Source organism: Melopsittacus undulatus, chromosome 1 (assembly GCF_012275295.1).
Source record: "Melopsittacus undulatus isolate bMelUnd1 chromosome 1, bMelUnd1.mat.Z, whole genome shotgun sequence".
Taxonomy (NCBI): Eukaryota; Metazoa; Chordata; class Aves; order Psittaciformes; family Psittaculidae; genus Melopsittacus; species Melopsittacus undulatus.
This window is the reverse complement of record NC_047527.1, coordinates 125344732-125363066: the sequence shown is the minus strand read 5'-3', so window position 1 is coordinate 125363066 and position 18335 is coordinate 125344732. Positions and strand designations below refer to the sequence as shown.

The 18335-nt window shown below is 35.6% G+C and overlaps 1 protein-coding gene across 5 annotated transcripts in view; it reads right to left on the bottom strand.

The window, feature by feature from the left end:
• The window catches only part of PHF14 (PHD finger protein 14), a 165846-nt gene that overhangs the window by 121765 nt on the left and 25746 nt on the right, over positions 1–18335 (bottom strand). For all 5 annotated transcript variants that reach the window (XM_031052446.2, XM_031052444.2, XM_031052445.2 and 2 more), the window contains exons 5-11: positions 17253–17412; positions 9928–10039; positions 8732–8869; positions 6863–7009; positions 3061–3331; positions 2479–2585; positions 1019–1114 (exon numbers count right to left, since the gene is read on the bottom strand). In XM_031052446.2, coding sequence (XP_030908306.2) covers positions 1019–1114; positions 2479–2585; positions 3061–3331; positions 6863–7009; positions 8732–8869; positions 9928–10039; positions 17253–17412 — 1031 coding nt within the window. The remainder of the gene's footprint in view (positions 1–1018; positions 1115–2478; positions 2586–3060; positions 3332–6862; positions 7010–8731; positions 8870–9927; positions 10040–17252; positions 17413–18335) is intronic.

The following is an 18335-nucleotide window of genomic DNA, read 5'->3' as shown; positions in this document are numbered from 1 at the left end:
GGAAAAAAAATGTCATGCAAGCTGTGTAAACGAATTCTACTCAACTTCTTCGTATTTTTTTTTAATTTAGTAACATTTGCAGCAGGATATATTTCTGAATACTTACTCAAAGCCATCTTAAAAAGAAGGGAAAAAATAATCTTGACTCAAGAGATATGTTATGCAAGAATTGTTCTTCACAAGTACAAAAGCCAGGAGCGTGAACAGAACTAGAATAAGGTAGCATACCTTAAGAACTATGACTGCATAAAGAAAGGGTAAGCTTCATTTTCTCAAGAGCAACACAAATTAGGCAGTACCAAAGGGCATGACAGAACTGTGACCTAATTGTATATCTGCAATTCCACAATGAAAAGTTTCTTCAATCTTCCTTAAAATCATAATTGGAAATCAATTTAATCTCTCTCTGATATCTAAAATGTCCATTTAATAATTTTGACATAAAATACATCAAAATACTGCAAGAATCTATAAGTTTCTTTTTTTCCGCACATCAATGAGAACAAAGATAACTGCTGACAACAGGAATTAATCCACATCATCCCCTGGATATTTATATTCATCATAAAAATATTCTGCTCTATTAATTTAAAAACCACCACACACACAAAGTTTTGAAGATTTATATCTTATAAAAGCCATAAAAAGTTATTGTATCATTTGAAGCCTGCAATAACTAAAGACAATGTAGAGACAAAAATGGTAGGAATAACTGATGCTTCACATCAAGGTTCATCACAGATGACAGGTCAATCAGTTATACCAAATGAAAGAATTCTGCAAACAAGATCGCTTTTACAACAACAAAATTAAGCTACAGGTCCCCAGTAGCTGCTTTGCAGAAGTCCAGATATTTCAATCACGAAACATTATCCCCAAAGTAAAGCCTGATCAAATCAGTTTATTTGGCCATAGAAGCGACAGAAGCAAAAAGAACTATTCTTAGAAAACCAGGTCTGTGCATGAACTATAAAGAGCAGTGAAAAAAAAAAAACAAAAAAAGAACCGAAACACCAACCTGTCCAACAATTCTACCTAGCAGCGCCCAAATGCCTTGCCCTTCATTTCGCAGTTTTCCATTCATATTTTGTAGCTCTTCCAAGGACTCACACAGCTGAAAATTTAAAGGAAAAAATATCAACAGGAATGAAAACCCATTAGGAGTTATTTAATAAAATTTATTTGACCTCTTACCTATAGAGGGTTCATTACTTTATTGTGGGATTAAATAAAACAATGGAACTCATTCTAGCATAGCTGAGAACAGCATGATTTTTCAGCAATTTAAAAGAACTAAGATGAAAACCTGAATAGCCAACTGTTTTGTAAAGATCTGGAGCATTTCAGCATGAAAATAAGGTTTCATAAAGTCAATTAGAAAGCAAACCTAAAATACAGCAACATCTTTTATGTGTTGTCCGTATTACTTGAGCAGCAAGATTGTAACAAACAATCATACAACTGAATTCCAGCTCTATATTGCTATACCAAAGAACACTCGTTCACTCTTAGAGAAAGAGATAAAATTTATAAAAGGATTCAAGCAGAAAAAAAAAGGAGTTGTTTTTTACTTCTGGAAGCAACTTTTAGTTACCATGCAGCATATGCAACCTGCTAAGTTAGCTAAAAGCCTCATGCATAACCTCCTTTCCCTTTATCATCTTTGGGCAGTTCACAAGGACCTGCTGTTCCATCTCAGTGTATTCTCACTTAAAACATAGACTCAACAGTTTAACAATTAATAGCAATACTATTTTTTGTCATCACTAACCATCACTTAATAGGTTGCTGAATTGAGCAAGAACAGTAGCATACTGTCAGATACAGTATTTCTACGTTCTATTTCAAAATATTCAAAGACTAAAATAAACAGATAATCATTTAGTAAAAATTCAATGAAAACACAAAATGCTTTTTTAACCATTATGATGAGTTAATAAAAAAAATATATTAACAACATTTTGGGGGAGCAACACCTATACTTAAACAAAACATGCAGAGGACATGATGGTTGTGTGAATTATTTCAGCCTGAAAAACTATACATGTCATTAAATATAGGATGAGTTGGAGTTGACATAAATAAACAGCACTCTCTACAAACCTAGATTCCCACTTATCAAGTAGGATTCCAAGCAGAGAACCAAGTACCTTCAAAAATAACCTAGAACTACACATAAGCAAAACAAATCAATCTCTGTTGTCTCAAAAGTCTCAAATGCATACAAAGAATGAAAACGAGAAGGGTCTTAAGATACTCATGAGAGACAACATGTGACTCTTTAGAAACCGATTCTACTTGTATAGGAGGAAAGGACCATAGAATATTTTTACAACAACATCATATTTTAAAGTACTACTTTTAAAGAAAGCAGTTTGTATCTTTCTTTCTAAAGTCACTTTGGAAAGCAAAATGCAATCAAAATTAACAACAGCAATATTAAAACAGTATAACTGTTTACAATCCCTTTTTCTTCACCTTATTATACTCCACATGAAGCTTTTCTTGCTCATTTTCTAATTTATCCTTGATATTCTTCTGTTCAGCCATATTCTCCTGGATTTGAATCATACGCATATTTCTCTCTATTTAAAAGAAAACTGAATTATTTCCTACCCTTAGATATATTTTCAAGATTTAAGCACTAAAGAAAGTGAAGCAATGAAAAACGTAAAACTGTAACAACACAAAACCACAAAACTATAACCTATAGTTACACAGACTGAGTAGAATGAAAAGTCATAATATTTACATTTTGCTGCATAGTGTTATTTAAATTATTCCAAAAAATAAGTAAGCTTCCACTCCTTTCTTAGCAAAGACAGTTTAGCCTTCTGTTTATATTTGAAAGATTCTCTTCTTTTCCTAAATGTTTTTTTAAAAAAGAACTTTGTGTATAGATACTAAGCAATAATATACCTAACCTAAAACGGAAGTAATAATTCATATTAATCTATTAATAACAAGGAAATAAAAGGAAAAAAGCAATGAATTAGTACAGTACAAATACAGCAAAATGATTATTCTTCACTGAGGAAAATACAAAATTTTCATCCTTACCAAGGTAATAATTCACAAAATCAGCAGTGAGAGCTGGTTGTTTATGTTTTCTTCTTCCATCAACACTGGAACTGGTATCTGAAGTATCCACTGGAAAAATGTCTGTGCTAATTCCCATTAATTCGGCTTTGCGCATAAGCTTACGTATGGCTGAAGCACTGCTAGTAAGTGGTCGTGGTAGTTTCTCCCTGGGAACCCAGGCCTGAGGCCTGGTAGTGCGGGCCAGCTCTGCCTTGGCACGATACTGCTGTAGCCTGGCATTGATGCGTGCCTGCAATAAAGAATTCCATAAATTAAAAACATAAGGGAACAATTCTGGTTCTGAACTGTACCCTTTTGGATCACATCTGCATTTTATTTTCATTTTAAAAGCCACACAATCTAATCAACGCCATTTTCATTCCAGAACTCTTATGTTTCAAGAAACAGCCACTGACAGACATTAGACTTTACTTCAAAATGCATGTACAAATAAAATTATCCTTTCACTAGGTTTCGGAGCTAGGCACAGGTTTCTTGATGAGATTTTCCCACCAATGAAAGTAACACAAATGACTGCTGGCTTTCAGACAATCCTACCTAATAATGATAATTTGATGGGACTGTGAAAACTCACTACAGGGAAAAGCCTTGGCTGACCTATCAAAAACACATTTAGATACACTTTAAATTGGTATCTATGTGAGCAATAAAAGCTGAAGAAGGGCATTTCTGCCCTATTTGACATCCTTTTGTAGTAAATCCTTTCTCAATGCCATATCTCATCATAAATGTTAAACTAGTTGATTATAATGTACCAAAACCACAGACCAAACAGAAGTGAAGTAGGCAAAAGCAGCTCACAATATATATTGTTGATGACATCTGTATATTTGTGACCATCTGGGAGATCCACCGCAGAAGATCAAGTTGTTACTGACAGCTGGAAAACACTGTCTTGTGGGAACTCTATGCAGTGGCAATTCTGGCAGAAAATGACATCAACATACAAGCCTTCAGAGGCAAAACTCCAGCTGACTATCAGTTAGAAGTTGTTTACTTGCCTGCAGAAAGAAGAAACTAAACTAATCTGACTGCGTGACCATATGGTATGAGATACTCCCGAGACAAACACTAAAAAGTGTGCATATATACACGCTATGGTTAAGCCACATTTCTGATTACAAACAGAATCATTGAACATAATACCACAGACAGTTTGACACACGTTACCTTAGGAGGTCTTGAACATTAATGACCAAGAAACATGGCAAATGTGGCTTGCAGGCCAGCTCTGACCCCAAGGGCTTTTTTCTTTGATCCACAACAGCAAGCAACAGACCCACACACAGACACCATCTCATTTTATTTGCCACTGGAAGGGACAAGGATGGTTTACACCTTCCTCAGCCAAGACACTTCTTTACTCAATACATGCTCAGCTCTGAAATCCTTGTGGTCATTTAAGTTGTCATAAAGAGCCTTACTCCAGAAATAGAGGACAGAATAAATGACTAATGTCTAAATGGAATACTGAACTCAAGTTACTTGGATTTAAGCTATTTTCAAGTGTATGCTTTACTCAAGAACATAAAGTATTTCAAGGTAGAACATCTTCCAACAATCAACAGTGCTAGACAGTTTTGTATATTATACTCTCTAGAGGGATTTACTTTCTCTTCAGGCGACATGATTTGCCATATCATTGGCTCAGTTACTCCTGCCTGGGCTACAAAGTACCAAATACTCTTTTTTTTGTTTTTGCTTCAAAACTGTACCTCAAAACTCCACTTTCACAATATCAGATATATTATTTGTAAAACTGTATACTTGCCTGTGTTAACTCAATGTTTGCAAACCTTACTTAAACCAACAGTCTCTCCCAGAAGTGAGCTTTTGCATGTACATACATATATACACACACACACTATATACACATATAGTATCTAAATATATATATGAATGAATATATATATAAATATATATATATTTACTTCTTAATGTTCTTCTCCAAACTAAGCTGTCTCAAGATTCTTACTTCTCAGACAAAATCTTTATTTAGCAAAGATAGTTGAATTTATTGGTGGGATATTAACTTCCTCATGTAGACAACATATGGTAAGGGGTGAATTTCTATGTACTTTGTGTGTATTCCTCAGTCAGACAAATATAGTAAATAGTACCCCTTACAGCTCTACATTTCTAAAAAGGCACAGAAACCACTCAAAGACAATTACTTCATAAAATCCCGTACATACAACTGGACATGGAAATGGACTTCTCAAGCATTCAATTCGCTTCCATCCATGTAAATTCACGCACACACACAATACTAAACTTTCAGTTTCAAAATATTTAATCCAAGTTATTTAGATTAAAAAACCTGCACTGGCTGTATCTGGGGAAAAAGAGGAGGAAAGGGGGAAAATGCTGGGAACTTATCATCATTCTCAGTGCCATACAACAAATGCCTGAAAACAGAGCTAATAAACCCTGCTGGATTCAAACTGATTTTGCACAACCAGCACTTATCATTATGCTAGGTAATATTATTGTGATGTCTTTACTACATTGGTGCATTACACCTAATTGAGAGGTGGTGTATTCAGCAAAAAATTATGTAACCAGTTTTAAATCAAGCTACACAAAGCTCAATACGCCATAGAAATACTTCACTCAAAATCCTTCTACAATAGTTTGCTCATATTCATTCCCACCTACACAGGCCATTTTAAATTAATATTCTCTCTTCTGTTCAAAGATCTTTGAAGAATTAGACAGAAAAGGTATGGTTTTTTTTAATTAAAAATTTGATTATATGAAGAATTATTTTCTGATCATTATGCTACCTTTCTCCCTCTTCAGGGAAAAAAAAAATAAAGAAAACGAAAGAAAACAAAACCCAACAGTTATTTCTCTCCCTTAACTGCCTTTCACTGTTTACAGTGTCTGCTACTTTCTACAAGAAATTAGTCTGGATTCATTCAGGTAGCAAGCTGCTTTTCTACACATCTATGATTATTTCTACAGAATGCAGTTCAGCCTAAGCAGTGAAAGCAAGGAGTGCAAGAAATTCCTCAGAATCAGAAATACACACATTAAAATACATCAAAGTGCACAAATTCCATCCAGAAGGATTTAAATGTTTACAAGAGGACACTTATCAGTTGAGCTTATGTAGTAACTAACACTTTTACGTGGATCTGCCACTAGACAGGAATGCAGACATTGCCTAAGATTTTCAGTTAACTTCCACTCAGTAGCACAGATTCAGTTTCTCTACCATAGTAATTTTTTCTTAGGAAATCTTTACTATGAAGAAAACCAGCACACAGAATTCTATTTAGGCCTACAAAAAGTGAACAAGCATCTAACAAGAAAAAACTTTAGGCAAGCTAGATTCTTCTGCCAAATTCAAGATATTACTAAGGAAAAAAAAAGGGGATTTTTATTGAACTTGGATATAGAAATATGTGCAATTTTTGTCTGTCTTTTTGTCTGAAGAATCTTGAAGAGAATGTTAAAGAAAGTCTATGAACTACAATGAAAATGTTATTACCAGCTTTTTGCCACAAAAATCAACCAAAATAAGATTTTTCAATTCAGACAAGTATAGATATTCCTTTTTGATAATTATTTTATTGAGACTTCTTCTTAGATATCAAAACATACAAATAATTTACTGCTTTGTTAAATGACCAAACATTATCAACGTATTTCAGATCTTATTTCCTACTGCAATAAAAAAGTCCCATCTTCTTTGTTTCTTTCTTGTTTAACATGGATGACTAACACAGCTGCACTTGTGTCATGAGTACAATACCTGAGCTTCTGGCGAGAGCTGTTTTTCTCTTTCCTGCAAGGACATTTTACAGTAAGACTGTAATGCCAAGTAGTTCTTTCGCTTCCATTTCCTGTCTAACCTGTCCGCATGCTGTTTACAATAAGCAAAAAAAGGGTCAGCTATATCCTGTTTCAGAGAAAACAAAAGGGAAGGAACAAAAATAAAGTAAGATATACATTGCTAAAAGTCTCTTAAAGCATAAATATTCTCGCAATCAGTTCACGCATTCAAACAAGCATTTTTAAAAACAACCAATACACATCTTTCTAAATCAACTTTGTCATATTAATGTAATTTACCATATAAAGTGGTTTTTCACTGTTTTCATTGTGCGAATCTAACTGTTTTTAAATTCATTAACTACCTAACTGTGTACTATTGAGTCTCTGTACTGTTTTCTCATTCCCAGAAACAAAATGCAGAAAAAATTCCCAAGTGCAAACCCCTTTAACATATAACATGCATTGTTAACTTACAACAGGTTAACAATTGTGGAGAATACAAAAGGCAATCTATTTGGTTTTCTCAAACAATTTCCAAACGTTCTTCATGTCTATACTCCCACATGATTTATCATCTTTCGGATGTTTTCTCTATTTCTTCATTCTCCATCAGATCTGCATATCATGGCTGTAAGCTTGTAATAACTTGTAGTACCTGTAAACCTTGCAAGCAGACTAGAACTATCGGAGCCACATGTAACTGTGGTTTGAGAAGAGTATTTCACTGACAGTATATTTTCAAAGTGTAAAAAAACCTATAAGGTTTTATTTTGATTTAGATTTATTAGATTTATTTTGATTTAGATTTTCAGTGTGATAACCTCCAAAAATTAGCTGCATGCTAAAATTAGATGGTGTGAAGCCTTCATTGAAAACATGTAACCAAAACATGTAAAAAAATACTAAGGTGGAAAGGCAAGTAATGCATATGCCTAGAAGAAATTCACACAGAGTATTTGAAGAATCAACATGGTACATAATTTTCCAGGACCAACAATGAGGTAATTGTGCTATCTTCCTATTCTCAGTCTCATAGAAGAAAGTATTTTGTGAATCCTTTAAGAACCACTTCATGGTCCACTGTTTTCAGAAACAAAAGCATCAGTGTCAATAGCACAAGTAATGTTTGCTTGTGTGCTACCTGTGGTACTTCCTAAGGCAACAAGAAGTTAAAATTGTGCAGCTATGAACATGACAGGCTTACTTCAAATGATACATATCAGGACAAAATTTGGCAACCTAAAAGTACTTATACCATAAAAATGAATTTGGAAGTAGGAGATTCAAATCTGAATTGCTTTAATGATATTCCAGGGAGAAAACTGGTAAGAACAGGTATTAGAAGTTAATCAGTAGGTAATAAATGTTTGCATTTCATTCTGATTGCTAAGATTAATGTTACCACAAGGAAAAGTCATATACCTGTACTGCAGTTTTAAGAACATTGGAAAACATGCATGAAAAAATGGCATTAGCAATGCAGTTAATTCCTGAAGACAGTCCTATTTGGTATGAAACTGAAATTACTGTACTACATAAACAGGTAGGTAAGTACATCAAAATAGATGAAATTCAAGAATTAAAGTTAGAATTCACATCTATATTGACTGATAGTCTATTAAGTGAACTTCCACATTAACCTTCTCTATCCTTTTTTCCAGATCATTTCAAAAGTTGCCCAGAGTTGGACAATCTGGTGAGCAAAGAGCCCTCCCTGGACTGTCCTGTTACTCGGCCTGTAACTTGGTACCAATTTACAAAAACTTTGTGCAAGGTCAGTGAGCAACAAAGGCACAACTACAGGTTGTCTTCACAAGCTTTTTTACTCTATGCTTTCCATATGTACCTCTTCTGCTGCTGCTTCTGAGAGAAGGCCTTCCTTCTGAGCGCAGGTCACATGGAAATAAGCTCTGCACATCCCAGCATCACAACTAATGCATACACCAGTTCTGGCAAAACGAGGATCTTCACAAAAACTGCATTCCTTATACAGAAGGGTGGAAAATACCACAATAAGTATTTCAGGCATATTTTGTCTAATATTTAACAATTTACGTCTTATATAGAACCAGATCAGGTCTTTTTACTCTTGTATGGTACAGAAATCAGTTATGCTGCCAACAGTTGACAGTACTTAAAATTTCACCACTTCCCAACCTCCACTATTGATTTCACATTAACAAGCAACGGAAAAGTGCTTAAACAACCTAAATGGCATGTTGGATGAATTTTTATATGAACTTCCATGTCTTGTATTTCCCTTTAGAGCAACAACTAAATCCCTCCCAGGCAATTCATACACAATTAATTACATAAGTATGGTATCATAAACCAACGTGGCTGCTCAGCAACTTGCAACAAGTTCAGAGGACAAACAACCAAAGAACTGTGCTCTGGATGCTTGAAATTATGGAGCACTGCTGTCTGTCCATTGCAATGGTTTTCTGCATTGTTTGTGCACAATCACTTTCTATCTGGATTCAAAACACTTACATGTAAACCCATTTTAATTTTAGAGACATTTTTTTATTCAAACTGAGGGCCCCATGCTGTTGTGGATTTTTTTTTTAATATTGGCTTGCAGCAACCTTTTTATATACACTCTAGACCATGATTACAGAGACCCTAAAGCAATTCTTACTGAATGTACATCTGTCACTTTCTTAATCAACCTAATCTTCAATTTCTCTATTTCGCATCCCATAAATCCTCTTCAATTTCCATCCACATTTTGGCAATCTGCCTCTAACTGACTTTAAAAAAGAAAGTAATTACCACCTGTGTAAAAAAATAAGGGAAATTAGGGGGGAAACAGTGACAGAAATTATGAATAACAGTGGTACGGAAAATAGAAAGAAAAAGGCAGGGAAGAGCAATGGCATGAGAAATGATATAACAACCATAAAAAAACTTCATCCCATTTTTAGTCCTGAACATTACTGTGATTGCTATAAATGAGAAAAAATTGAGAAGATGTATGTTATTCTACTATATGTCAAAATGTAAAGCTACTTGTTGGCAGAACATCTCTTGTAAATTTACCTTGGCACCATACTTTGAATAATTCATTTCTGTAAGCGTTACTGGCCGCAGTTTGTCGATATCTCCAAATGCCACTCCTGGAACATAGAGGGCACAAACAATGTGGACCCACCTAAAACAGCAGATAAAATTAGGTTACTATTATCAACGTTTTGATCCTGTATTATACTCACCATTTGCAGGTATCAAGGTGCCTTGTAAACGTTACAGATGATAGAAGAAATGTGCTTGAAGGAAAGTACATTATAGAAGTAGGAAGAAAACGCGTTTTTGGAATTCAGAAGCTCACACTCTTAACTACAGAGTAAGGCTTTTCAAAGCTACGGGGATTGCTCTGCCTGTCTGGACCAAGGGCTGGGCTACTATCACCTTTTTGTTCTGATGGCTCTCATGTGGAGTTCCACAACGCTTTTCATGTGACATGAAACATACATAAAGATTTCAATATCGCTTATAAAGCTAAGGCAGACAGATAATTTCCTGATGGGGCAGGACGGTGGAAGGGGAGGAATAAAATTATACAAGTAGTCACAGCAACAATGAGCTCTAGGCATATAGCTATGAAGTACCTACTATGAAGTACCTACAGAATCAGTCAGACCCTGCATTGTTACAGTTACACCTATTAGGATAGAATTATAGAATCACAGAATAGTTAGGGTTGCAAAGGACCTTAAGATCATGTTCCAACACCCCTGTCATGGGCAGGGACACCTCACACTAAACCATGTCACCCAAGGCTCTGTTCAACGTGGCCTTGAACACTGCCAGGGATGGAGCATTCACAATTTCCCTGGGCAACCCATTCCAGTGCCTCACCACCCTCACAGTAAAGAACCTCCTCCTTATATCCAATCTAAACTTCCCCCATTTAAGTCTGAACCCATTACCCCTTGTCCTATCACTACAGTCCCTAATGAATAGTCCCTCCCCAGCACCCTTATAGGCCCCCTTCCTATACTGGAAAGCTGCTATGAGGTCTCCATGCAGCATTCTCATCTCCAGGCTGAACAGCCCCAACTTCTCAAGCCTATCTTCATATGGGAGGTGCTCCAGTCCCCTGACCATCCTCATGGTCCTCCTCTGGACTTGTTCCAACAGTTCCATGTCCTTTTTATGTTGAGGACACCAGAACTGAACACAATACTCCAAGTGAGGTCTCACAAGAGTAGAGTAGAGGGGCAGGATCACCTCCTTCGACCTGCTGGCCACATTCCTTTTGATGCAGCCCAGGATATGGTTGGCTTTCTGGGCTGTGAGTGCACACTGAAGAATGCTCCTGTTCATCTTCTCATCAACCAACACCCCCAAGTCATTCTCCACAGGGAATCTCTTCTCTGCCCAACCCGTAGCTGTGGCTGGGATTGCTCCGACCCAGGTGTAGGACCTTGCACTTGTCATGGTTAAACTTCATAAGGCTGGCATCAGCCCACCTCACAAGTGTGTCAAGGTCCCTCTGGATGGCATTCCTTCCCTCCAGCCTATAAGCTGAACCACACAGCTTGGTGTCATCGGCAAACTTGCTGAGGGCGCACTCAATCCCACTGTCCATGTCACCGACAAAGATGCTGAACAGAATTATAGAATAGTTTGGGTTGAAAGGGACCTTCAAAAACCATCTCATCCAACCCCCTGCAATGAGCAGGGACATCCTGAACTAGATCAGGCCATCCAGAAACACATCCAGCTGTACTTTGCTTCACTTGGCAATTCAAAAGTAACAGGTCCAAATCATCAGCTGCATGGCATAAAATGAGAGAGCATGAATCTGGACCTCAGTGTCCAGTAATCAAATACAGTACAATGGTGAAGGCTTCAGCCTCAAGTCTGCCTTTGACAAACATCTTCGTAATCTCCTGAAACTTTTAATTGCCATAAGGCAGCCTTGTAGCAGTACACACGTTTTCTTCTTACGTAAACGAACACTTTCTAAAAGACCCAACTCTCATTGTCAAAAATCAATTAGTGACTCAAACACAGCATGCATGCATGAAATCAACTGAGACAAACTACTCCAAAACTCAAAGTGTTCCTCCCCAAAATAATGCATTACCAAAATTCCAGAAACTATTTGCTACCCCATCTTAAGTCACTAGGTGGGAGCAAATTACCGCAGACAAAAGGTTAAGATTGCTACTTTCTGTCATCTTAAAATACGCAAGAACACAGGCATACAAATGCAGAGGTTTGTAACTACCATTCTGAACCTACGAGCTCCCAGATGACAGAAGATAAAACTAGAGACTTTGGATGTAACTGTGCTGAAATATCCTGTGTTTAACTCTTAGAAATTATGTTAATTCAGCACCTAATGATCTTCCCAGTCATTAAGGTGTAACAGTAAATGTATCAACTGATGAAGACTAAAACTTCTAACAGAATCACAGAAATCTACTCCCTGTACTCAAGATGACTCACAACGACGGCAGAAACATTTCTCCCCTTGGCTCTTTCATTACTCACATACAGCAATTTTCCAATCTCCTTAAATATCAGGGGTTCAGCACAGACCTGCTGTACTTTTTTCCCCCCAGTCTTCTACCACTGTTTAGCTGATCCCTTCTCCCTTCCCTTTGTTTTGTGTGTCAATAAAAACAAACAAACAAACAAAAAACCCTCACTGGGACCAGAGCAGTAACACCCAGGTTTCAGATGCACTTAAACAGTATGTTTTTATTAACCTGTTATTAACTAGCTATCTACAGATTAGAGAAATACTAAAACTGATGTTTGTACTAATCAAACACTACATGTAACCGTAATTTCCCATGTTTCCCAAACAAGCACTTTTCTGATCAGCAGTCCTGAGACCTACAATGCTGGAATTTACCACACTCCAGAATTATTATGTTTCATGTTAAGATATATGACAGGAATTCCAAAAAAAGCAAGGTATCAAAAGCTTAGTAGCAAGGTCAAAAACATAAATAAAGTCTTTACAAAAGATAACAATGATCTTGCAACGTACAAAATTGGTAGGCACACTGTTTATTTTAGCATTTTCCCAAAAAATAGTCCAGGATAATAAATGGATAATAGAAAAAAACCCAGTAACAAACTACTTATAAAGGGAGTTAATGGTTTCTAAGAAATTTCTCAATAAATCTAACATAAGCCACAACACTGACTGATCCATAGCATCACACTTGACAACCCTTTCCACCCGCATATTTAAAAACAAGTTTTTACTCTATAGTTAAATCACTCATGTTTGAGATGCTAAATGGTACATTCCCTTTAAAACATGAAATGTTTAAACAATGAGAATAATGTATATCCCAAATACACATTTGCATGTGACACCAGCACTGCTTTGCCTTTACAGATTTTACCAAGGTTCACCACATCCACAAATTTATCTGGTCATAGCATTGTAACTGCTGGAAGAGTCAAAGAAAATTTAAAGGTGAGCTACAACCCTGTCTTTTAATAACACAGTACAAACACAACACCATGCTAGCTGCCAGAGAACAAACTGAGATACTCAAATGTTCTGCCAAACCTCTTGCTGCTTGTAGGGAGTAGAGCTCATCACTGGTTTTATTACAGTATAAACACTCCCCCATGTCAGCAAAACGCCTTAATTCAATACAATGTTACATGTAAAAAATAAGTTTCTTACTGTTAGTATATGAAAAGTGTATCTTCTGTCTGCCTCCCCACAAAAGCAATGGAGGTACAACATACTCCTGTGAGGGAGCAATGGAGCACCTCGTAACAGCTCTGCCCTTCTACACTCTATCCAGAACTGGCAATAGTTTGGCCTAAATCACAACCATACCTTTATGAAATACTCTTCTACAAAAAAGTATATCTCTGTGCATATATGTGTTATTTTGGTATACATTAAGCATTTATATCTCATAAATATCTCATTTAAATGAGCATATTCCACTTGTTTTCAAAGGAAATTCTGTAGAGCTTCTTTTCTATACCACTGATTTAAAACCTTTTATATAGAACAAATTTGTATAAACAGAGTTACATATCGCCACAATCACTATTCTTTACAAAAACCCAAGATTCTGGTTGGAGATTTTTGATGCTAAGTTTTAATACAGCCTCCTAAATGTACCTTCCAAAGTTCAATATGAAGATACTCATCTTCTACAAGCAGCTGCTTCTCAATTTAATTTGCACAGTTTTTTCATGCTCCACTGGTGTATTAAATGCTGCTGCACTCTGTAGGAGTTTATCTATGATAAACCCAACAGCTGACTGCTTGCTTCATACTGACCTTCTCAAAATGTTTTAGTATATGTCACCCAAGTGTTACAGTATTACAGATTTAAACTGCAATTTCAGTGTGATTGGCACACAAGTGCCTCATTTCTTTAACCACCTATATGCGAACTCAGACCTGAATCTTTATTAAAAAACATACACAAGTCAGTCAAGTTCACAGCTAAAGCAATTTCAACTGCTTTTAATACCAGTTCTAAATATTTTCCTGCTCATTTGTTTAGCTGCACATGTTTTAGAAGCTTGTAATTAAGACAAATTGGGTAATCAAAGAAGAATAATCTTCCTTGTTACTTTACCATCCATTTAGCTTGGAGCAATGATGACAGATGTTGATTAGCAAAGAAGAACTCCATACCAAAACAAGGACAGAACTCATATTCTTAGATAATAGCATTTTGCAAAATAAAATTTCATAAATTCACATTTATGCTTATGAAACTGAGGTTAATGTGAAAAGTGTTCTGCTGAGAAATTAAGCACCTCATTGTTATTATGATTCACCTTTCATATAGGAACTAGAATTATTCCAACTTCATTATGAAGAGAAGCTGAATAGGTTTGGTGTGTGTAATTTCCAACACTAATGCATATGAAGAGCTTATTTTAAAATAAGGTGATATGGGGGTGGAGAACAATCATGAGTTAATGAATTCAGTAGTCTGCCTCTGCTAGTATTTCAAGAAAGGAACTGAAATGGATTGCAGTTTACTGAGTACAATGAAAACAAAATGGACATTGCCTGCCCCAAGACTTTACCCTTAGCCTGTAGTGTCCCATTGCCCTTGAGATTTCAAATTTGCGAATAAATGATAGAAGGAGAGAGCATAGAAATTTTCACATGGAAGACAGTGGGGGTTTTTTTCTAGTACATAGGCTCTATTCATCTGGGAGAATAACTTCATAACTATTCACGATAGCCATATCATATTATCTAGCAGGTAAAAAGACAACAATAATTGAAGTGAATTATTGTGTTAATGCCCAAAATCACCAAAGCAGGAATGTGCTTCTGCACAGAGAGCCACATCACAGAGAAAACACTTTAACCAAAAGCATATCACCATTTTACAAGAAGAAACAATTTTTAAAATGTTGACTGTAGTTTCTACTGCAGTTATATAAAAAATTACATGTATAATGCTTTAATAGGCTTACAGAACACAGGAATAAAAATGTTGAAATAAAATTTGTGAGGCAATATTGATTCTCATATTACCTAACTGACAGGCAACTGACTCCAGTCTTTAAAAACACTATTTCCTTATAGCAGACATATTATTAAAACAGAAGAGAGAGCTGAAAGGTACAATTTGTTTAATTGTGCAACAGCTTTACACAGAAGATGCACAGACACTGCTGAACCTATGCCAGATCAGAAACTGAGGACCTGAACCCCAAAAGTATTTAAAAAGCAGCACAACTGCTTCTACAGGCTCAAAATTATTCACTATGAATCCTGACTCTCTTGTGCAACTTTCTGGTATTTTAATAGCACAGTATTTTCTCCTACTTTCATTTTATCCTGTTTACAAGATGCAGGTGGAAGACATGAAAGAAAAAAAACAACAAGATTTCTTTTACGCGCTGTATGCATATATCTTTAAAATTCATCTCAGCAACAAACTGAGAAATTGAGCTCAATGTATATTCAGCAGAGAAAGACAGATGCCTCCAAAGGTCATTGCTAGCATCTGCATCAAATTGTCAAAGTTCAGTACTATGAACACCCTTGTCATTGTTTTATTTCCAGCACAAACTCAAATTGGCTTTGGCTATGAGGAAAACACAAACTAAGGGAGAAATGCAAGGGCATGTTCAATTTGATCCATAAAACCTGAATCAACTTATGACATTTTAATACCATATTTACTTTCCTGAAGACAGACAATACAGTAAGTCAAAAAAGCTTTTCTAACCATCATCCTGAGGTCTGCTGAACTTTTAATGATGGCAGGACCAGACTGTTAGATTGCTAATATGCAACAATAAAATCTGAGTAGGACTGGAAAGAAAATGGATAAATAAATTATAGAAAACACCAAAGAACTGGGAAAAGGAAAAAAAAATTACAGATATGGGTATGTTTATTCAAACATTACAAGACAGCTGTATACTTACATGATAACATATACAAAAGAGTACTAATACAGATTATAAGATTCAACTTTAACTTGCCTCTTAGCTTTACTGCAAGTCTAACTAGGGAACTCTTCACAACGAGTAGGAAAAACCATGAAGATCACTACAAACCAGTGGGTTTGAGCAAGAACATGGTTATATTTTACAGTTTGCTAGTACTAAAGATGTTGTTCTACAATATAGTGTAGTAAGCTAAGTACCTAAGTGTAAATAGTAATGTGTCTATGAATTGATAATGTAGAAACCACAAAAGGTTTTACAATAACACGTTGCATTTCTAAATTTTAAAGTGTTTGTACAAATAGCGAATATTTAACTGGATTCTTTCCAACTTATCCATCATCTGTAAAATATGTCTTCAGACTTTTATATTTCTACATCTCTAACAGATACGGCTTCCTGTGTTGACATAATCAACAAAATTATGACAAGCCCAGCATCTGAAAGCTTTGTATATTACCACACACCTGCAATTTATGTAACTATAAAATGCATGGAAAAATAACTTATATTTTTTTTTAAAAAAAGAAAAAAAAACACCAACCAACCACCAAAATGAGTAACACTAGCCATAAATTTGACATCGCTGATGTCTAATAACAATATGGTGATAACAATACATGGTGACTTCATACTAAACAACAGTTTATCAGTCCCTGAAATAAATGGTGATCTTTACTTCACCAAGGTAAATCTTTTGCTCATAGGTCCATAAATTTTCCTGCACTAATTCACCTTAAGACAGCATCTTCCTAATGTTATAATGGCCATGAAGATTATTACGAGAACACAAAAAATTAGATGACTATCTAATCTAGACAGACAGGATACCAACAAAGTTTAATTTATGACACTGTCTTCACCAGGGACTAACTAGGGAAAACCCCAATGTTTTAAACATATGATGACATCAACTCAAAATACCACTTCTTCAGTCCTACCTGCCTGCATCAGTCTCCTTGAAGATCCCATCCTGGTTAGGACACAATTCACAACTAGGTGTGACACCACATTTGCATGCATCACAAAACCAAGGTTCTGTGGAATTTTCTGAAGCTGAGCTCATGATTGAATCACTCTCTCCATCAACACCATAGCAACCTGTACACATGAAAAATGATACATCAATATAAGAAAAGTCAATTGTAGAAGCATACAGTTGTCAGTTATGATTTCAGCAGGAAAAATATACACATACCCATTCAGAGAAATGATACAGAGAATACCAAGAAAGCTTAAAATATTTTTGCAAAGATTTTGTGAAATTTTCAATTTAAAGATATTCTGCTTATAGTAAGTGATCTATTTTATGTGACTGCCTTAGACTGCAACTGAAAAACAAGAATAAAAAGGCTGTTTTACTTAATTATTCTGCAACATTGTGTTCTTCCAGGCTATCCATTGAGAAATAAAGTAACAAAAGAACACTTGAAGCAACCAACAACTTAAAACTTAGGGCATAGAAAAACTCAAGGCATTTTTTCAAATTATAAAATACATTTCAAGTTAAATGCAACAAGCTAAGGAACTCGTGACCATTTGCAGGCTTCTCTTGGATATTCGTTTCTCCTTCTCTTCAGTCTGAAAATGAACATTAATTGGGGATGGGAGTGTGTGGGATTTTTTCAAGGTTGATTTTGCCAGTAGTATCCAGTGCAGAAAATGCACACCACTTTTCTACTTTGCATTCAGCATCCAAATCAACTAAAAAAGAACCTATACACATGAAATTATACTAAAAAAAAAAAAAAAACAAGCAACCAAACCACAAAACGACTTCCATACGTCAAGGGTTGTAGGACTGAGATTAAATGGCTTTCCGTAACTTCAAAACCAAAGTATAGTTTGAAGAGCACAAACAGCCAGTTTTGAGATACCACACTGGTGAATGATGAGTATATTAAATTTGTTTAAGGATTCTCTTTTTTAATTGGTTTTAAATTATGGCTAGACTTAATCATTCAGTTTCTCCATTCTTCCTCAGTATATCCAAAGCAATTTTTATGATTCTTAAGATGTCTATG